Consider the following 23,139-nt stretch of genomic DNA (forward strand, 5'->3'; position numbering starts at 1 on the left):
TTGATGGTTCAATGCGCACAAACTTTGACTAAGGCACAAATTATTAAAAACATTGTATAAAATTCCCTGCAGGCTGTGTGTATAAGGTGCATATAAAACATAAATGCATTCTGTGTGTATATTGGGGTCCCATTCCCAAGATATTTCATTATGATATGCAAATATTCCAAAATATGGAAGATTCTGTTATCTAAAATACCTCTGGTCTGAAGCATTTTGGATATGGGAGACCCAACCTGTGTGTGTTCTTTAGAGATATATATATATATATATATATATAGACAGATAGATATATATATATATATATATATTTTAGATGTGCAGGCTTTGATAGGATCGAATCTGCACTCCGAGTTCGGATTTTTCCCTCCCAAAATCAGGTCTCGGAAAGAGACAAAACGTCATCTCATGGACAAACATCATCAGCCATGGTCTTTTGTCCATGAAAGATGACGTTTCTGAGACACGTAGGTGGCGACACTGTACTGTGAAGTCTGGAAAATGCCCAGACCTGCATCGGTTGTAATCCAACATCTCGTGAGTCAGTTTGAATTCCTGTTAGGCTGCTCATGGCAAGGCAACATGAATTATCGGAGTTCGAACGAGGCATGATAGTTGGTTCCCGACGGATGGGATATTCCATTTCCGAAGTTGTGCAGACATTAAACATCACGTGTGTACCGGGAATACCTTGTGAAAGGCATTACCACCACCGTGGACAGCGCAGTGGCATACCATTGGTGCTTAATGATCGTGCCCAGCGGCGTCTGACCAGAATTGTCCTTGGTAACAGACAAGTGACAAATCACGATCACATTCAATGCAGGAGGTACCAGACGCATATCCAGCAGGTCAGTGCAGCGTTCTTTAGCTTCCATTGGATATGGGAGCAGAAGACCCACTAGAGTTCGCCCTGCTAATGCTATGACACCGGACACAGCTCCTCACCTGGGCTCATGACGTCGCTAATTGGACCCTGGAGGACTGGCAGCATGTGGTGTGGTCTGTTGAGTCACGGTTCCAGTTGTCTCTGGCTGATGGTAGGGTTTTGGTGTGGCACAGACCCCATGAGGCCATAAATCCCAGTTGTCACAAAGGCACAGTGCAGGCTGATAGTGATTCCATAATGGTATGGGGTATGTTCACGTTGCATGGGTTGGGTCCGCTGGTCAGCCTGAGCACGTCATTAACCAGAAACCGCTACGTTTCATTCCTTGACCATTTGCAGCCCTTCATGTACCCCCACAATGATGGAATATTCCAGCAGGATAATGCACAATGTCACCGGTCACAAGTTGTCTAGAATTGGTTTGAGGAGCATTCTGGAGATTTCCGATGAATGGTGTGGCCAACCTGAACCCAATTGAGCATTTATGGGACATGGTGTAGAGGTCCTTTTGCACCAAAGATCCTGCACATACAAATATCAGGGAGCTGTGGAAAGCTAACCAGATGGCATGGGTCAACATCTCTCCAGAGGTCTTCCGTCCACTTGTGGAATCGATGCAACATCGAGTTGCTGCACTTTTCCTGTTTAGAGGCAGTCCTCCACGATACTACCCATCTATCCCATAACTTTTGGCACTTCTGTGTATGTAGTGCTGTAAACAGGCAGAGGATTTACTCATGCTTGTAGTAATACCAACTTCCATTAGGTGAGCTAGAACCAATGAACCAAACTATTTCCTGAGTGAATAGCTGTCCTGAAAACAAAGGAAGGTGATGCCAGCTAACCAGCTGCAGTGTATTGATACCAGTAGGGTATTACAATTATTATTCAAAAATAAATAACATTTTGAAAACTTTCACACCTCTTGTCTTCTCAGCCATGGATGTGATTATTTACTTAATGAATGATGAGGCAATTCCACTTACAGTGGATGGCCTTTCAGTGATGACAGCGCATGAGTTACACCGGATCATCCGTGACACTCTCCATCTCCCTGATATAGCACAAGAAGTGTTTGCATTGTGGCTCATCTCGCCAATCCTGGGTAAGGAGCATATAAATGAAAGTGGCATGTTACATGGCTAACGTCTTAGATTTGTTGATTTACATTTTATTTTCTCTTCCAGAGGTACAACTTAAACCGAAACATCAACCGTACAAAGTGTGCAGACAGTGGCATGATCTCTTGTCTCGTTTCACAAATTGTTCAACAGAGGACATTCATCAAGGTAAATTATTGCTCAATGATGAATTTACCTACATGGTATTGGCAGTAATTAGGTTTAATTGTTTTTCTTATTCATATATTGCAGCTTAATAATGTACTTGGAACTACTGAATGTGACTATGATGCACATTGTATATGAATAATACCATATAGATTTAAGTCTAAAATATAAGTTCATTCAATATTATTATTATTACTAGTTATTTATATAGCGCACACATATTCAGCAGCGCTTTACAGAGAATATTTGGCCATTCACATCCGTCCCTGCCCCAGTGGAACTTGCAATCTATATTCCCTACCAAGGGGGCCGAGAGGGGGGGGGAGCGGGTACAAATTACCCGGGCCCGGCGGGGGCATGGTTCCTGCACCGCTCCTCCCTCCCTCATACAACAAAGCAGCCCAGCACACGCTGCTGTGTGCTGGGCTGCACTGGGAGACTGCTCGCTGCTGCTGCTAAGTAGCAGCCACAGCAGTCTCCTATGCCTGTTGGGGAGCTATCAAGCTGATCGCGCCCCCACTAGTTATGTGCCGGGCTGAGGGGGCTCACTGCGCCCCCTCGCCAACGCCGCAAAACTTCCCTTTTTTTTACCTAAGGGGGCGTGGCAATAAGGCCACGCCCTCTTTTTACCGAGGCCCGGCGCGTCTCTTGACGGGCCTGTGGACCCTACCAGATGCGCGCACACACATACACACTAGGGGTACTTTTGTTAGGAGCCAATTAACCTACCAGTATATTTTGGAGAATAATCGTGTTCATTCTAGCACCCTGCACCTGTCAAAACCCGTGCAGTTCCCTTTTTCCTCCTGGGGTGTAGCTCTGTGCCCTGAGCACACTCTGCTGATGTAACAAACTGCTGAGATAAAGACAGGTGTGCTAGAAGCACCAGAGCAGAGAGTGACACCCCAGGCAGGAAAGAGGAACTGCACGGGTCGTGACAGGTGCAGGGTGCTAGAATGAACACTAAATATGAAAAATATTTTTTATATTCTGTTCTGTCATAGTGAGATCTTATGCTGCTCATTCCCTGTTAGGGATCATACTAACAACAGTTGGAGGATGTTTCGTGCAATAGGTCTGATGGAAAGTAGTCAGAGTAGTTGTATGTGAGTGGTAATTATTAATATATCTCACTGAACATGATTAATATATTCACTTTTCTTGGTGTTATTTTGTGTTAGCAGACAATAGAATAGTCTGTGTCGTATTCCAGTGATTTTAAGCTGCAGCTATGCGGTGGCTCCTGTGTAAGAGTCACATGCTTATTGTACCACGTTCTCAGTCTTGTCTACAGTTAACTTCTGCATCAGTTACGTTCTTGGTCTTGCTTTGTTCAATGTGCAGATGCATAGATGCAATTATCATGCATATTTCATCCTAATTATCCTACATATTGCACCCTAATAATCATATTTCTACTTCAGGGTCCATAGGGTATCCACAGGATACCTTGGGTATAGGTGTGACGTCAGTCGCAGGGCACCAAAGAGTTAAGCTTTCAGCCTCCCAGGATGCACTAGGTCCCCCTCCTATACCCCGCCCCCGGGCCAAGGCACCTCAGTTTAGTTTGGTGCCCGGCCGGAGTCGGGTGCACCTGTTGGAGTGGGGGCTAGAAGAGCCCCTGAAGCTTTTTCTTCATGCAGCTGTGGCTGCACATCTGGATGAACAGCATGGACAGTCAGTCCTGACGTCCATGCTGTCTTCCCTACACCCTGCCGGTACCAGAACGCCGGTACTGATCCGGGGATGCTGGTGGGCGTCTGGGGTCACAGCTAGCGGTGACCCCAGATGCTCCGGACCATGGCCGGATTCAAGGGGGACAGAGGTAAGCAGCGGGGTCCCGCGGTGGGTCCCCGCTGATCACATGGTCCTAAGTTCCCAGGCAGGGGGCTCCCTGGGGACTGGCTGCAGCGTGGAGCCAGGCGACCAACCTGCGCTTCCACTACCCCCTGGGACAGCGGACCGCAGCAGAGCGGTAGCGCTGCGGCGTCCCAGGGGTTAAATGCATGCCAGGGGAGCGCGCCTTCCCTGTCTCACAGCCGGCGCCTCCCCCGCTGCACACAGCCCTCTCTGCGCTGTGCTGACTGGTCCTGTGTCAGCGCTCCTCCCCCAGGCCAGCTTCTCTCTGCTCCTCGGCGGCCATCTTCTCTGCAACGCATGGTGAACGCTGCTGGAAGTCTGGAAGGAAGCATCGTGGTCTGGGTCCCCCCGCATACCTCTCCTCCGCTGTGGCTCAGGTCTGTGTATGCAGCGCTGTGTCCTACCAGGCCCTGTGTCTGTGTAGTTGAGTGATCAGCGCTGTTAGTGCAGGAATTGTTATTTCTCTGCATTGTATGTGACTGTGCTAGCGCTGCCTGTAACTTTTCTTCTCTAAACTGTCAGCTTTATTACTGTCCCTGTTCTTTCTGCTAAAGCCCTTGCGGTGCGGTGCTGCAGGGTGGTCTCTCGCCTATTTAATACTTAATTGGTGAGAGAGGTCACATACGTGGTGCCATCATGTCTGAAAGTGATTTTCCCCTCCGGCTACAGTGTACCACGTGCAAAGTACCGTTAGCGGAGGGGGAGGGTAGCGCGGAGGGCCTTTGCCGGCAGTGTTTGTCCATGGCGCGGCCTATTACGGTTACAGCACCGGTACAGGAGCCGCCCTGGGCTTGTTTCGCTCAGGCGTTAACAGCTTTAGTGGGCCAGTTAGCTCCGCAGCCCGCGTTTACTCCGATGGGTTTGTCCCAGCAGTCTGTGGTGTCGTCACCCATGCAGGGGTTCCCACGACAATTGGTGGTACCCCACAGTCTCCCTATTTCCCCGCTCCCGGGTTCTCAGGAGCCAGCGTGGGTTAACTCCCTGACGAGTTCTGTACAGCACTTGTCGGATGTGTTGCAAGGGGAGTCTGTGATGCGGCCTTATAAAAGGCCGGTGGCGTCTCTGTCCGCTCCTTATGAGGATGACGAAGGGACGTCTGATGATGGGGAGATTCTGGATCCTTACGATCAGGAACCTCTCCATACTAAGGACGCTGATGCTAAGTCCAAAGTATATATTCCTGGACTTATTCGGGCGGTCCGCACAGCCTTGGTGATTGAGGACGAAGTTCCCCCAGCGGCTAAATCTAAGTATGCCTTTTTCAAAGATGTGAAGGGCGATGCCACAGTCTTTCCTCTTTCGGGTCAGTTGGTGGACCATTTAGAGGAGGCGTGGAAACAACCTGGCAAAAGATACCAGCCGCAGAGACGCCTGGTGGTGGCTTATCCGTTCGCGGATAATTATTTTGCTAAGTGGGAATCCCCTCCACAGGTGGATTCTCACGTGACCCGTCTTGTCTGTAGTGCCACATTGCCGATGCCATCCATGTCCTCCCTTAAGGATGCTACGGACCGCAAGGTAGAAATCTGCCTGAAGTCCGCTTATTCCCTTGCAGGGGGGGCAGCACGGCCGGCTATGGCCATTTGCTGGGTTGCCAGAGCGATGGAGCGCTGGGCGGATTCATTAGAGGCTTCTTTTGAATCCGACTGTCCGGCCGAACAGGCGGAGTTGATTGGCAATCTCCGTGATTCGGCCACCTACATCAACGAGGCGGCTCTAGACATTAGTACTCTGGTGTCTAGAATTTCTTCAGCAGCGGTAGCTGCTCGTCGCACCTTGTGGCTGCGATCCTGGAAGGCGGACGCAGATTCCAAGAAAGGTCTGGAAGCGTTGCCGTTTACCGGAGAAGTTCTCTTCGGTCCGGATCTGGATAAGATTGTGGCCACGCTGGCGGCAGCCAAATCTGCTTGTCTCCCGTCGGCCGCTGCTCCTTCTGGTTCTGGACCATTGTCCTTTCGGTCATCTAGGGCCCAGGGCAGGCCCAAACCACAGTCGTTTCCTCGACAGGCTGGCCCTAAGAAATCGGTCAAGCCCCGGAAACAGGCATGGAGTACCAGACGTCCGGCCCCCAAGCCAGATGACAAGCCTGCGGCCTGACGGTCCGGGTCTCCCCTTGGGGGATCCCAGGGTGGGAGGCCGCCTGCTGCAGTTCTCCCGGTGTTGGTCGTTCACTACGACAGAGACACTTGGGTTCTGGAGGTGGTCTCCCACGGGTACGCCCTCTCCTTCCGGCACAGACCCCCGGCTCGATTCTTCACCACGGGTCTACCATCAGACCGGAACAAGGCTACGGAGCTGCGGAAGGTATTGCACACTATGCTCCAGGCTGGAGTTATAGTGCCTGTTCCATTCTCCCAGAGGGGCCAGGGTTTCTATTCAAATCTATTTTTGGTACAGAAACCCAATGGGTCATATCGTCCGATTCTCAACCTCAAAGCACTCAACAAGTCTTTGCGGGTCCCGAAGTTTCGGATGGAGACCCTACGGTCCATCATTCTGGCGCTGGAACCTGGGGACTACATGATGTCATTGGACATACAGGACGCTTACCTGCGTGTCCCTATTCTTTTGCGCCATCAAGAGTTCCTTCGGTTTGCAATCCGCAGCGACCACTTCCAGTTTCGGGCGTTACCTTTTGGCCTGGCGACAGCACCACGTGTTTTCACCAAGGTGAGGGCGGCTTCTCTGCGGCTGCAAGGAGTCCGCATGTTGCCGTACTTGGACGACCTGTTATTGGTGGCAGGATCTCCAGAGCTCCTGTTACACCACTTGGACCTGACCATTGCACTGCTGCAACGGCACGGCTGGCTAATCAACTGGCAGAAGTCCACTCTAATCCCGTCTCAGAGGATTCTGCATCTTGGAGCCTTATTGGACTCGGGACAGCAAAGGATCTTCGTGACGGAGGACAAGATCTCTGCTTTACAGTCAAGGGTGCGCAGTTGTCTGCACAGCCGCCGGGTGTCCTTACACTCGGCGATGAGGTTACTGGGCTCCATGGTGTCGGTGTTCGACATGGTGGAATACGCCCAGTTTCACTCCAGACCTCTGCAGCACCTGATCCTGTCCAAGTGGAACGGGCTGCCTCAGTCTCTGAAGTTCCAGACGATTGTGCTCACCCCGGAGGTTCGCCTGTCCCTTGCGTGGTGGTTAAAGACGACCCACCTCAACAAGGGACGTCCGTTCTGGGTTCCAAATTGGGTCCTGTTGACAACGGACGCCAGTCTTCGGGGCTGGGGAGCAGTTTCGGGTCCACACTTGTTCCAGGGCAGGTGGACGCCGACAGAAGCGGAGCTTCCAATAAATATCTTGGAACTCCGTGCGGTCTTCAATGCTCTCCTGCAGGCACAGCGGTTTCTCCAGGGTCACCCGGTGCAGGTCCAGTCGGACAATGCTACCACCGTGGCCTACATAAACAGGCAAGGAGGAACTCGCAGTCGGGCGGCTCTCGTAGAGGTCTCTCGGATCCTGGTTTGGGCGGAGCGCAATCTTCCGGCCATATCAGCGGTCTTCATCCCGGAAGTGCTAAATTGGGAGGCGGACTTTCTAAGTCGCCAGGACGTTCATCCAGGGGAATGGTCCCTGCACCCGGACGTTTTTCAACTACTGGTGGACAGGTGGGGTCTTCCAGAAATCGACCTCATGGCGTCCCGGCACAACAACAAGTTGCCGGTGTACGGGTCTCGCACAAGAGACGAAGGGGCGTCTCTGGTGGATGCTCTGTCCGTCCGGTGGACGTTCAGGTTCGCATACCTGTTCCCTCCGGTCTCCCTTCTTCCACGGGTAATCCGGAAATTCAAACAGGAAGGAGGGACGCTCCTGTTGATAGCTCCCGCGTGGCCCAGACGGCACTGGTTCTCAGACCTTCAGGGTCTGTCCGTGGACAGTCCTCTGCGGTTGCCGCTACGACCGGACCTTCTGTCTCAGGGTCCTTGTCTTCACCCGGACCTGATTCGGCTGTCTTTGGCGGCGTGGCTGTTGAGACGGCCATGCTGAGGTCCCGGGGGTTTTCCAGCTCTGTGGTGCGTACCATGTTACGAGCTCGGAAACCGTCTTCCGCGAGGATATACCATCGCGTGTGGCATACGTTCTTCCAGTGGTGTCGACCGAGAGGTTATGCACCGCGGGAGTTTCGTCTGTCTCGGATTCTCGCCTTCCTGCAAGCGGGACTAGATCATGGGCTTCGCCTTGCTTCTTTGAAGGTACAGGTTTCGGCCCTATCTGTCTGGTTTCACCGTAGGATTGCTACAATCCCGGATGTGCGCACCTTTATGCAAGGTGTTCTCCGTATTCAGCCGCCCTTTGTTCCACCTGTGGCGCCTTGGGATTTGGCTGTGGTCCTGAGGGCTCTCCAAGGACCGCCGTTTGAACCACTGGGCTCAGTGGATATTAAATGGCTAACAGCTAAGACTGTTTTCCTTCTGGCCGTTGCTTCGGCCAGACGTGTTTCTGAGTTAGGGGCTCTTTCTTGTAGACCCCCTTTCTTGGTTTTTCATGGGAACAGGGCAGTGCTTCGCACTCGGCCCGAGTTTCTTCCCAAAGTTGTTTCCCAGTTTCATGTTAACAAGGAAATAGTTGTTCCGGCCTTTAACTCACCGGGTCTTTCCGTGGGTGAGGCCTCTTTGGATGTTGTGCGGGCCTTAAGGACTTATGTTGACCGCACTTCTTCGTTTAGGAAGTCTGACGCTTTGTTGTCCTCTATGGCTTCTGTAAAAAGGGTTGGCCTGCTTCAAAGCAAACTTTGGCAGCCTGGATCCGTATGGCTATTTCTGAAGCTTATCTTCATGAAGGCCTACCGGTCCCTCCTTCTCTGAAGGCTCATTCCACTAGGTCTGTGGGTCCTTCGTGGGCAGCTCGACGTGGTGCCTCGGCAGTTCAGATCTGCAAGGCTGCTACGTGGTCTTCTGTCCATACCTTCGTGAGGTATTACAGGTTTGACACCTTCGCCTCTCAGGATGCTTCCTTCGGGCGGCGGATTCTCCTTTCTGCACAGGAGCGTCCCCACCCTTAAAGGATACTGCTTTGGGACATCCCCAAGGTATCCTGTGGATACCCTATGGACCCTGAAGTAGAAAATATGAGATATGGTAAGAACTTACCCTTGTTATCTCTATTTCTACGAAGTCCATAGGGTTCCACAGGACTCCCGCCCTGTCGCACCTATGCTGCAGATGGGCTTTGCTCTGGTCACCGGTTTTCCGTCTCCCTCTGGTGAGAATGTGATTCTTGTATGTGTCCAGATCTTTGTTCTCTCTCTTCCTTCTCCTCCTCCGGCCTATGGCTTGGTAACTAACTGAGGTGCCTTGGCCCGGGGGCGGGGTATAGGAGGGGGACCTAGTGCATCCTGGGAGGCTGAAAGCTTAACTCTTTGGTGCCCTGCGACTGACGTCACACCTATACCCAAGGTATCCTGTGGAACCCTATGGACTTCGTAGAAATAGAGATAACAAGGGTAAGTTCTTACCATATCTCATATTATTGAGGAACAGTCTTTGCTATGGACTGTGCAGAATGTTATGGGGTGGCTGGCGACAGCTACGTTCATGAAGACAGCCTTCATGGTCGCTCTCCTAAAGTCCAGGGATGTGATTGCTTATCCCTTACGTGGCAATCTCTTGTTCAAGACAGTAACCTTGTGGGTGTTGCGGCAAGGAGTCTCGGTTGAGCAGCTGTGTGGGGCAGACACATAATCCTTGGTGCATACCTTTTACAGACTTTAATATGTTTAATGCTTTAGTGTCTATAAAAGCCAGGTTTGACCATAGGTGCAATGCACTGCAATCCAGTGAGGGTAAACTGGGAGGGTTATAGATAGATAGATATATAACCCTCCCAGTTAAAAGGTGTTCTAATTCAGGGTGTAGCTAAACATAGTCCATAAAATTAACTACAGGGATAATTTTGAGACTTTCTTGTTGTAGTCAACTTGATTAACTGCAGAGTTGTGCAACATTTATTTTTGTCTGTTGTATATTCTTTATTCAGATGAACCCTCCCTTCAGTTTCGCAGAAATATTTTCTTTCCTAAGTCCCGAGAACTTCAGGTGAGTTGAGTTGAGTTTTATTTATGTTCAGTAAAGCATGGAGATGTTTATTTAAGGTTTATAGGAGAGAGGAATGCTTTCACTCCGTATTCTACCATGGTAATACAATATATAATTATATACCATTATTTAATAGTAATATTTAAGCAAAATTTCCTTTTCAACTCCATGGCAGCTACAAGATATTAAGGTATGGTAAGTCAGCTGATTTACAAACAAGGGGGAAAAAAATATATATATATATATATATAATATATATTATATTATTATAGTATTCCAAAATAGGCGGCACTCAGAGAGTCCAAATCAAAGTGAAAAAAGCAGCAGTTTAATCTGTCGACATTTCGGAGGTCGAACCACCTTTCTCAAGACACTGACATACAATAAAACATTGAACATAAACAGACTTAAATACCTGACATCCCAATGTGAAATCTCCTCCCCACACAATCTGTGCGCTCACCATGCTTCCGGTAATCAGGGGAGCTCCATCAAATGACGCAACCCCTGGTCGTCACTAATCGGCGCCCTTTGATGACAACACCACTAAACAAGTCCGCACGGCATGCTGTCATGGCAACCGTAAACAAAATGGAAGCCAATGCCAACAAACCACAGCTGTGCAGACATTACAAAATTAAAATAACATTCAGGTCTCAATGTTGCTCATTAAAAAAACTATACAAAAAAAAATGCTCAGTATAAATTCAATAAGGTACAAAAAACGTAGCAATATAGTAATATGCCATAACATCACAATACTAATGGTGACATAAAGAATATATCAGAAATATTAAATGTCTATAATTGTATAAGGATGGGCATAAACATATAAAAAACAAAAAACGAGGGAACAGGAAATAGCTAGAGCTATAGACTCAGAAAAATTACAAAAAAATGCAATGAAAAATAAAAGAATATATGAACACTAAAAGATGTGTGATAGACAAAAACAAGACTATACAGTACTCTAGGGATATAATGACTGGCACGTTATCAATATGCATGAACCCGCTAGATGGACTGCGATACATCATAACTGGAATATCTATATACCAAAACACCTCACAATCTGCGCCCATGAATAATAAACATAATACATAAAGAAAAATTAATATAGAAAAACACAAAAAAATAGAGCTGAATACTATAAGGCAGGCAACAATAATGAAAACAAACAAAAATGTTAATGTAAATAATGACATAAACCAAAAACTCATTATGAAAAACGATTATAAAAAAAACAATTAAAGCCCAGGGACTCATTGAGACCCCTTGGTGCCAATGTATCCTATAAGAAAATCCACTTGGATTCCAACTGCAGCAAACGTTTAGGTCTGTTGCCACCCCGTAATGTTAAAGGGACATGGTCAATAATGCGGTAGCGTAATGTAGCCACACCATGTTGAGCCACGGCGAAATGACTGGCCACCGGTTGTTTACTATGACCCAAGGAAATCTCTGACCCAATGGCGGAACGATGGTGGGCCAGGCGTTCCTTAAACTGTCTCTGTCTTTTCCACGTAGTGAAGTCCACATGGGCAAGACAGGAGATAAAAGACAAATCTGGAACTACAGGTTAAAGTGTGATGAATCTTAAATTTCCTGCCAGAGTAGGGATGTAGGAAGGTATCACCCGCAACCATGTAGTGGCAGGTAAAGCACCCAATGCATTTAAAACAGCCAGATTTGCGCTGGAGAAAATGGGTAGGAGCAACATGTGAAAAGCCTGTAATATCAGTTTTGACAAGAAAGTCATTCAATTGCGACCCCCTAGTATAGCAGGGACGAATCCTAGAGTTGGCCAATGAAGACAATTCAGGATCTGTTTGGATAACAGGCCATAATTGTTTAACTTTCTTACTACTGGTGCTGAACCTATTAACCCAGGTGATGATATTGGAATCAGAAAGTTTATCAACCGGTTTCAGCAACTCACTCCGTGCCACAGATAAGGCCTTTTGCTTGGCTTGCATTAATTCATTCAGAGGGTCACCTCTGTCAACAAATTTTTGTATCATCAGGTCAAGTTGTTCACACTTGTCAATAGGATCACTAGATATTCTGCATACTCTGAGCATCTGAGAGTATGGTAAGCTCCTCAAGGTGGAAACTATTGTGTCTAAGGATGGTATTGCGGTCAGTCGGTTTGACATACAATGATGTCTGTAACACACCCAGACGACAGGTAATTTTAACATCCAAAAATGTCACCTCATCTGAATTGATGACATAAGTGAGCTTAGCCGGAGCGTCGGAATCATTATGCATCAAAATCAGATCATGAAAGGGTTGCTCAGGGCCAGTCCAAAAAATGGGAACATCGTCTATGTAGTGCAAATATAAACAAATATGTTGGTAAATATCGGGATTGGCAAAGAACAAACCCTGTTCCACACTGTACATGTAGGTATTAGCGTACAATGGGGCCACACAGGACTCCATCGCACATCCAGACAGCTGTAAAAAGAAATGCCCATCATACAGGAAATAATTGTGTTAGAATAAATTCCAACAACCTCATAAACACACTAACTTTTGGCCCATTGTATAGTACATTGTCTGTGATCAAATTTTTCACTGCCGCAAGTCCCTCCACATGTGAAATACAAGTGTAGAGACTTGTGACATCTACACTGCAAAGGAAACAATTGTTAGGTAACAGTGCAAGATTTGATAGCTTCTGCAGCATTGATGATGTATCCTTCAGGTATGTATGGAGATTTTTAATACATGGTTGCAGCAAAGCATCAAGGTAGACAGCAATAGGATGGCACAGAGACCCACGGGCAGAGATGATGGGTCTGCCCGGGGGACTCTGTGCATTTTTATGAATTTTAGGAATAGTGTAGAACACCGGTACCACCGGATGTTCTACACACAAAGCTTTAACAAGATCAGTGGACAAGAACCCCATGGAAACAACTTCAGTCAAAATGTCATCCAATTCATGTTTAAACATGTAAGTAGGGTCCGAAGATAACCGGTCATAGGTGGAAGTATCAGTTAGTAACCTCATGCGCTCCTCCTTGTAGTTACATAAGTCCATTACAACAATTGAGCCGCCCTTATCGGCTCCACGAATGATAATGTCCCTTCTTTTGCTTAGAGCCATGAGAGCTTGATGTTCTTGTCTGTTAAGGTTAGAATGAACAGTATTGGAAGCCTCACCAGTATTCTGTTCTAGCAATCTAGAGAGAGTTTTTATAGAGGGATTACATGTCTGAGGTTCAAAATGGGAACGAGGGGCAATCCTACGTAATTGAGGTGGGATAGACGTAAGACTAAGCTGGTCAGAAGTATCTAACAGGTTTTTCTTTTTGTCAAAAAACTCACGTAACTTTAAAGTACGTTGAAGCTTTTATGTATCTATTTTCCACTGAAATTCATCATGATAGTTTGTGGGGCCAAATGAAAGTCCTTTATTAAGAACTGAGGTTTCATGATTTCTTAGTGGAGTAGATGACAAATTAAAGAATACATTCTTCTGCCCCTCTGGGTTTGGAATTTGTTCTTCCTCTTGGTCTGGCCGCCCCTTCTCGTGGGGTAGGCCTGGTGCCTGCTGGCCAAGCTCTGAAATTAAACAAACAAGATGTGCTTTAACTGCAGACTTTCAGATTTAATTTGAGTGTAACTACATACAAATCAAGTGAACGGTGTAGGAATTACAACGGTTTCTATATGTGCCTCCCACTTTTTAAGGGGCCTAAAGGGATTTGTTTACCTCTAGAGGAATACTCCAACTTTCGTTCTCACTGGCAGAGGTGCTGGAATTGGCAGAATATACAGTGACCGGTCTACGTCCTTTTAGAAAAAGAAAATGCATTAGTATTAGTGCCACTGCTAAGCCAGCCATACACCCTATGTTGCTCATAGTCCTGTTGCACTCTATCTCGTTTTTGTTTTTTGTATTGGATTGGATGACGGTATTTCTCAACCTATAGTTGCATTTTACTGATCCAATTATTGCTACTGTCCTCTGTGAAGGAAGTTAAATGGATATCCTCAAACGATTTGATCTTATCACGGGTGAGATTAAGTTCACGGGTAGCTTCTTCTATGACCAGTAGGATCAAGTCCATAGAACACTTACTTAAAATGCCTATCCATTTCCTGCAAAATGGAATACTATGTCTACCAATGGTGGGCATATTGTGGATGCGGAAACCTCGGGGAATGTGTTTTACTTTAATAATCCGATAGCGTAATTGCATGATACAAGAAATCCTGTTCTCGTTTTTTAAGCTTAAATAAATCTCTATGTAGATCTGCTAGAGATGGGGAGCTGCCATGACCAGACAACTTTTCCTTGCATAAGATGGTTTCGGCCTCAATATCAGAAAAACTCTAAGTCTCTCCTGTGTCCAGTTGTAAAAACTGCATCGCATGTTCTGTAGCCTCCATATCAGTTGTATCATCTTAAGCAATGTAAATGCCCAATAAAAAGCAACACCAAGAAAACTGACGCCAAAGTGCCGGAAAAACAGGCTGGCACAGCAAAGACGCACACTCTGGTGTACTGTAACAATACTAGTGTTCACTTTAGCTCCGGCGGAAGGCAGGACGCCGGAGCTAGAGAGGGCACCTTTGTGCGCGCTCCCGAAAAGGGGATGTGGCCATTGAAAAGGGGGCATGTCTATAAGACACGTCCCCTTTTCGTGACTCTTGGGGGCGTGCCCAGCACTTACGGACACGCCAGGCAGCCCCCAAGCGCTGCAGACAGGGAGAATAGATGTCGGGCGCATGCACCCGGCGTCTATTCTCCGGCGGTGACCGGGTCACCGCACATTTCTCCACCCGCGGGACACTGCGACCTGCGGGTGAAGACTGTACCCGCAGGCTGTGAGGGCAGGGCGCTCTTTGCCCTCCTTCTGGAGGGCAGGGGTTTGCCCTCCTTCTGGAGGGCAGGGTGCTTTTTGCCCTCCAGGAGGGCGCCACGCCCCGCTAAAAGAAAGAACGCACCGGAGATCTCAGCAACACCAAAAGACCCGGAAGACCACGGAAAACAACTGTGGTGGATGACAGAAGAATTATTTCACTGGTGAAGAAAAACCCCTTCACAACAGTTGGCCAAATCAAGAACACTCTCCAAGAGGTAGGTGTATATGTGTCAAAGTCAACAATCAAGAGAAGACTTCACAAGAGTGAATATAGAGGGTTCACCACAAGATGTAAACCATTGGTGAGCCTCAAAAACAGGAAGACCAGATTAGAGTTTGCCAAACAACATCTAAAAAAGCCATTAGTTCTGGAACAACATCCTATGGACAGATGAGACAAAGATCAACTTGTACCAGAGTGATGAGAAGAGAAGGAAAGGAACTGCTCATGATCCAAAACATACCACCTCATCAGTGAAGTATGGTGGTGGTAGTGTCATGCCGTGGGCATGTATGGCTGCCAATGGAACTGGTTCCCTTGTATTTATTGATGATGTGACTGCTGACAAAAGCAGCAGAATGAATTCTGAAGTGTTTTGGGCAATATTATATGCTCATATTCAGTCAAATGCTTCAGAACTCATTGGACGGCGCTTCACAGTGCAGATGGACAATGACCCGAAGCATACTGCAAAAGCAACCAAAGAATTTTTTAAGGCTAAAAAGTGGAATGTTATGCAATGGCCAAGTCAATCCCCTGACCTGAGTCCGATTGAGCATGCATTTCACTTGATGAAGACAAAACTGAAGGGAAAATGCCCCAAAAACAAGCAGGAACTGAAACCATTTGCAGTAGAGGCCTGGCAGAGCATCACCAGGGATGAAACCCAGCGTCTGGTGATGTCTATGCGTTCCAGACTTCAGGCTGTAATTGCCTGCAAAGGATTTGCAACAAAGTATTAAAAAGTGAAAGGTCGATTTAGGATTGTTTAGTTTGTCCCATTACTTTTGGCCACTTAAAAAGTGGGAGGCACATATAGAAACCGTTGTAATTCCTACACCGTTCACCTGATTTGGATGTAATTACCCTCAAATTAAATCTGAAAGTCTGCAGTTAAAGCACATCTTGTTTGTTTCATTTCAAAGCCATTGTGGTGGTGAATAGAGGCCAAAATATGAAAATTCTGTCAATGTCCCAATATTTATGCACCTGACTGTGTATGTATGTATATGTATATGTGTGTGTATATATATATATATATATATATATATATATCTATATATATAATATGTGTATATATATATAATTATAAAATGTAAAATGCGCCTAAGCACAACCGCTCCATCAGGAGCTAAAGAAGAAGCCATCTTGTCAAAAAAAGCATTAGCCATGTACTTATCATAGCTAGTCCCTATTGATACCTTGTAGATGGCATATAAAAGAGTCGCAGCCTGACGGCTGTTTCGGTGTGCGATCCACGCCTTTCTCAAGGGTCTGCTCACTAAAGGTGCATACACACACGATTTTTTGAACGATTATCTTTAAGGATATCGTTCAATCATTGAAAAAAGCGTTCACTTTCTGAGTTAAAACGAACGATTATCGTTCATGCGCGTTCACGTTTGTAGTTCAGTCAGACTGACCAACTGAACGATTTTCATTAAGGGAATATGCAAAAATCGTTTGTAGTTAAAAAAAAATCGTTCATTACACTTTAAAAAAATCTGACAGAAAATCGTTCATAAAATCGTTGGTAACAAAATCGCTGTGTGTGTGTGTATGCACCTTAACTCGGACAATAAATTCAGACGACTCATGGTTTGAATGAGGGTTTGATCTTGTGCTGTTTTCTTTGATGAATTATTGAGTAGAGGACTGTCGTTGTAGCATGTCGGCTACATTGTTCAAAAAATATTTTTGCTACAGATCTGTTACTGCTTTCTCCAAGTGGATCCATTCTCATGCGCAGGGCTAAATCCGTCTAATATTCTATATGTTTGTTTATGGTTTAGATATAATATTATGTTTTCTATTCCAAAAATAGAACTATTTACCTCCCAATGGAGCTGCTGATCTTGGAGTGACTATTTGTATGACTAAACACCCTATTTGAGTAGGTGTGTGTCTGTGTGTGTCTGTGTTTCCTGATAATAGATAGATATGTATTATAGTACAAGTAATAGATGGCACTCCAGAATATTGCAATAAAGATATTAGTTTATTTGGGTTGTTTATGTATATGTTGACATTGACCATTTAGACAGTGATAAAAAGTTGACTTGTCTGCTCCCGGCAGCTGCAGTGGCATCTTCTGGGTCTTGGCGGTCACGTGACTGACTTCTGGGTCAGACCTCTGGTGTTTGGCTGAGTATTTCTCCCCTAATCCTTATCCCTACCCGTAACCCCACCCTTTAGTGCCTAACCCAAATCCTCCCGCCCTCAGCCTAATCTTAATGTTGAAATTCTTATAATGTCGAAATCTCACCTATCAACATTCTGAGAAACCATGATTTAACTAGCTAGATACGCCTTTAAAAGGGTTTTCTTTTTAAATATTGGATATAAAAACGATCAGAAGTAGTATAAAGATTTAATACAATGATATTTTAACACTCGTTATCCATGGTGGATCATAAAGCAAATCATACAGTAACCTGTACAAACAAATTAATATAAATACCAACATAAAACATCCAATAAAATAACTTTTTTCAATCCATAAAAGGATGTGTGTAAATCCACTGGAGACACTAATATTGTTATCTTATTTAAAGAACACTCAATATGTAACAAAATAAAAGCAGATATAAACTGCAACAAAGAATATCAATTTGGTGAATACCTCCTAGATTACTTGCATTAATTGATTAGTGAGTGCTCAGTGTTTAAACAATCATCAGAAACAGTAGCAGTCTCTTAGCAGTCTCTTTTTTTTTGTATCCAAATGTATAAAGTGAACTCACTGGTCATTTTCAGCAGAACTTTCCATCCATGCTGCCAGAGATATGATGAGATTACCGGTAATTTAACTTCCCTCTTCTCTGGTGTGAGAGACCAATGTCTTGTCTATTCCTTATGCTGCATACACAAACAGGATACACTGTGACTGTCATCAGCCCGGAGTCAGCCAGTTATTCTGGTGCTCTCGCTGTGTTTAGAGCAGCGCGTGGTACAAAGATTCCGGGGGCCAGCCAGATACTGTCTTATGCTGTTTCTACTGTATTAGGGCAGCATATGATGCGGGCTTCCCGGGGCAGAAGACTTCTAATGTAACAGCAGGCGACCTATCGCTGAGAAACGCGTCAAGCTCTGCTCACCATACGAGACGTTTGACTCTTAAAATACTCTCTCCAGCTCGATTGCTGCCCCGGAATGCCCACATCATATACTGTATATAATTTTCCTTTTCCGCGCTTCGTAAATAACCCTGCAAGGTGTTTCTTAATGTGTTTTTTTTATTTATTTTTTTATTATTATTATTACTTTTGTATTACAGGTTGAGTATCCCATATCCAAAATGCTTGGGACCAGGGGTATTTTAGATATCGGAATATTTGCACACTCTAATTAAATATCTTGGGAATGGGACCCAAATCTAGATACAGAATGCATTTATGTTTTATATACATAGGGCCATATCCAATTAGCCTCGGTAGGCTAATTAGCTTGCTTGATGCTAACCAAATAGCCCTGAAGTCGGCCTGACAACGGCACTTATCAGGGGTTTTTTTTCGGGACCTGATGTGTCCCGAAAAATAATCCACGATAAGTGCTGTTTTTTTCGCCCAAAAAAGGGCGAGAACACATAGGTCCGCGAGCTTATCGCTGCTCCTATACGGTAACGGGCGAACTATCCTATTTCGCCCGAAATAATAGGATAGGGAGAAAAAAAATATCGTAGATAATCGGCGAAAAATCGCCGTTTTTCGCAGATCGCGGGAATCAGTTAGCGCCCGAACAGTGTTCGGGGCTAATTGGATATGGCCCATAGCCTGCAGGTAACTTTATACAATCTTTTTCAATAATTTTGTGGCTCAAACAAAGTTTGTGTACATACATGAAATTCATTTATGTTTCATGTAAACCTTTATACACAAAGCCTGAAGGAAATTTTATACTTTTACTTTTAATAATTTGGTGCCTTAAACAAACGTGTACACTGAACCATCAAAAAGCAAAGGTTTCACTATCTCAGTCATGCTAAAAAAAAATTGCGTATTTCGGAATATTCCATATTTCTGAATATTTGGATATGGGAGACTCAACCTGTATAAGCATAGTACAAATGGTATTCTGTATTAAAGACTGTACCATAATTGTCTGTGATATTGTAACCTACACTAGTAAGTATAACTAAACTCTTCATCTCTTAGAAACACAGAGCAAATCGTCCAATTAATCTTTTGCTACAAGTGTTTTAGCATTTTCATATTTATTAACTCTAAAACTTGCAGCTTTTATTTTCTATTATTCTATCATCTATTCTATAATCTAACTTTTATATGATAATTGTATAGATTTCTAATGAGGAAATATTACGGCTACTGTATGAGGAGGCAAAGTACAACGTATTGGAAGGAAGGTACCCGTGTGACGTAGAGGACTGTGAATTTTTGGGTGGTCTGACTTGCCGAGTAGAGCTGGGACCATATAATCAAGAAAAACATACACCTTCTACATTAAGGTATGGTATTATGTTTCCATGTGATCATTCTCTTTTTTTTTAGATCTTTTTATCTTCTATTCGACAATGATTTTGAACCTTGATTGTCCACTTTTCCCACTACAGAAAGTTCTTCTCTTGCTGCATTTTGATGGTCCACTTGTATTCTGGTCATCTTGACTCGATTGTTTTTGAACTTATTGCTATCCCCAAAAGTCTTTCACTTTCCACCTTTACAACAGCTTAAATCACTAAGGTGCAAAATATAAGTCCAAATGCTGACAGATCCTGTAGATATCCGCAAACTGCACATGCACTGAAGAAAGCAAGTGCACACATCGGACCACGCATAGGCACGCCTACAGGGATTAAAAGTGGGCACGATCCATTTGCTGGCGGATCACTCTTTCAGTGAAATGGGCGTAACTAGGTGGCTACTGGATCAGATCCGCCAAGCGGGCATGTAGGCTGACTTCTGTGCTTGTTTGAAGCATGTGGCTGGAGATTGGACGCCTGTTTCTGACGGATCTTTTGCATCCAGCGTGGGGTGGGCGTAAGTTCCGACATTAATGAAAACAACTGCAGACTGAAAAACAGTGGCCGCGCTGCCTTCCGCGTGAAGATAGATGGATACTCTGCATAGGCGGACCAATGCTCGCAATAGCATAAGGTATTAAGCAGGCTGCCTCGGCTGAAAAGAAAGATGGACGCAGATGTGTCTGTCACAGAATGAGGTCCCTTATGTGCAAAAGTGTGCTTATTTGTCTGTTTAGATAATTCCGCCGTGCTATGACCTCCGCAGGTAAAAAAAAAAAAAGCGCTCTGAGCGAAATGTTACTTAAAAGTCCAACTGCTAACTCTTCAAGTCCAGTCCCCTTTGCAGCCAGCCGTTGTGGCCATGCTTTCCGGATTAGGTCAAGTTCCCTAAAGTGCCCGGGCCCTGTGGATATCTCATTGGCCCTGACCACACTGATTGCCTTACTCAGAGTTAGGTGTTACAGCAACAAAAAAGGTAAAACCAGGTTGCACTGCAGGTGGGGCAGATTTATTATGTGCAGAGTCATTTATAATTAGGAAGGGAGCATTCTAACTTATTTCTAAATTTCAGTGTAAATATAAAGCTGGCCAGTATTTGTTTGCTATATGCAAAATCAATCAGTGTGTCCCCTGCAGGCAAAAATAATGCATTTGCACCCTTGCATAGCAACCTAGTTTGTTCCAGGAGCAAATTGCTCCTTGTTTTTATTTTACTCCTAAGTCTAAATATGGCCCAGACTGAGGAATGCCCCAAATCTGCCAGACATCTCTCCTCGGATATTAGAAGATTTTGTGTCCCTACAGATGTCCAATCTTGAACCAAGAAATGTGTTTTTCTCTGTAGAAACTGGGGGTATTATTTCAACAGTAGGCATGTAATATCCGAAAAATGATTTTTCTCCTGCTGGTTTGCTCATTTCCTATACATTAATTTCCTTTCTATGCCTTATTTCTTGTAATGTTGCACTTGTGATTTAAGGATAGATGGAGCATTATTTTGGCACCATAGTTAAGTAAATATCTTAGAATTTCTAAGCACAGGATGGCAGGTTGCTATACTTTGGACAGCTGCCATCCTTCAGTGATAGGCCCTCTGGGAAGTACACCATCCTTTAGCGAGCATAGTTGAATGGATACAGCAAGCATGTTAGAAAGCAGCAAGCAGTCTCCAGTCGTGGAGACAGAATGGGTATGAAGGTCCCAGCAGCTGAATAGCCGCCGGTTCATATCCCGATGCCGGAAGCCCGACGGATGAAGATGCCGACAGGGGAGGTAAGTATGCTAACCCTACCCCTCTCCCCCTTCTAATGCTGCGTACACCCGGTACGATAAGCTGTCAGATTTTAACGATAATCTATTGAAACCTCTAAATCTATATACCCAAAATGTCGATATTTAGCGCTACAAGTCGCATAAGAAATAATTGCTTTGCAATCCAATTGTGGTTCCAAAGCACAAAAAGTTATATTGCACTAAAAAGAAAGTTACACGCTATGATCTCACACAATTAGCGCAAAAGCAAGTAAACACAAAGGTACAAACCGATACATACGCGTGCGCACTGGTCCAGTATGCAGTATTTCAATCCTGAATCTGCGGTCACCGTCTCCCAAGGATATGGAGAAATGACTGACTACTGCCCCAGCTCACAAGCCTATATTCGGTACAGGTTTCAGAGACAACAAAGGCACAGAATAACAGATGCTCATAGGTTCTTGCTTCAGGTCACTCCGTTCATTGGTTAGTTCATATGGTATCACTGGGGGTATGTCCCAGATCTTCAGATGTTGCTTTGTATGGTTTCCCACCGAAGAACTAATAAAAAAACACTACATACAGAGATACATTCTAACCTATAAGTCATATCTTGCAAACGCATGCTGCGATTTGCTTGCCAATAGAACCAGAGATCTACAAATAAACAGGGATTTAGAATGGTACCAAACATGACTTGTCTACTATGTTCTATACTTTAAATACCATATACATACATTTCACAACATAATTATATGCTACTAAAACCTCTAATTACGTTTAATGTGAAGGAACCTTTTTATACATATGCGTTCGCATATGTGCGTCCGTGTAATGTTCGTATGTATGTATGTATGCGAGTACGCATGTGAGCGTCTATGTGTATGCATATATGTTTTGTGTGTGTGTTATGTGCATCAGAGTATGTGTAATGGAGATATATATATATATATATATATATCCCCAACTTTTATCCATTTCTGGCATATTGTAATATTTAGACATTGCTTGAACCAAATTCTAAGGTGTAAATAAAGGTTTATTTCTAAGCAGGGGAGACCAACAGCTGTTTGCTGAAGTCACATCGCCTGGTAGCTAATTCAAAGGTTTTCCTCTGCCTATTCAAACGCTAAATGCTAGTTCCTTTGAACAGCAGTAGTATCGAACAAAAGGTATACAATTGTTAACGATAAACAGGTTCCTGACAATTATTTTTAACTTTGCATTTAGAACCCTTCTCTGATCATATCACTATCTGTGTTACAATATGTCTGTAACAAATAATTAAATTGTATTAGTATGCAGAGTTTCTCAATACATATGCAAACACCCACAGACATACACATTAAAACCTGTTTTCCACACTGACTAAACCTTGTAATATAAATATATATTTGTGCATATCGGAATTGCGCTGACGCAGAGTAGCGTCCAAGCAATTCGTCATCAGACCATAGACGACTAAATTGTCAGATATTTGTACAGCGATCATACTCAATTATTTGACTTTGACAGATCCTATTGTTATCGTTAAAATCTGACAGTTTGTTTTGTTATCGACCAACTGCCGTAGTCTGTGCAAGCAGGCAGACCTGGTTCGATATCGACCAGGTTAGCCTGCTTACTATAGGGGTCGTTAAGGGGTTACTGCATGTGTTGGACGAACATCTGATCGTTATCTGATCGTTGCCATCGTACCATGTGTACACATCATAACCCTCC

At 44.8% G+C, this 23,139-nt stretch overlaps 1 protein-coding gene across 1 annotated transcript in view; it reads left to right on the forward strand.

The window, feature by feature from the left end:
* FRMD8 (FERM domain containing 8) overlaps positions 1 to 23,139 on the forward strand; it is a 40,612-nt gene that overhangs the window by 8,353 nt on the left and 9,120 nt on the right. The window contains exons 3-6 of the mRNA XM_088471083.1: positions 1,827 to 1,994; positions 2,077 to 2,178; positions 10,024 to 10,082; positions 19,481 to 19,647. Of these exons, the coding sequence (XP_088327209.1) occupies positions 1,827 to 1,994; positions 2,077 to 2,178; positions 10,024 to 10,082; positions 19,481 to 19,647 (496 nt within the window). The remainder of the gene's footprint in view (positions 1 to 1,826; positions 1,995 to 2,076; positions 2,179 to 10,023; positions 10,083 to 19,480; positions 19,648 to 23,139) is intronic.

The sequence above is a fragment of the Taudactylus pleione genome, unplaced genomic scaffold (assembly GCF_031769625.1).
Source record: "Taudactylus pleione unplaced genomic scaffold, aTauple2 ptg000109l, whole genome shotgun sequence".
Lineage (NCBI taxonomy): Eukaryota > Metazoa > Chordata > Amphibia > Anura > Myobatrachidae > Taudactylus > Taudactylus pleione.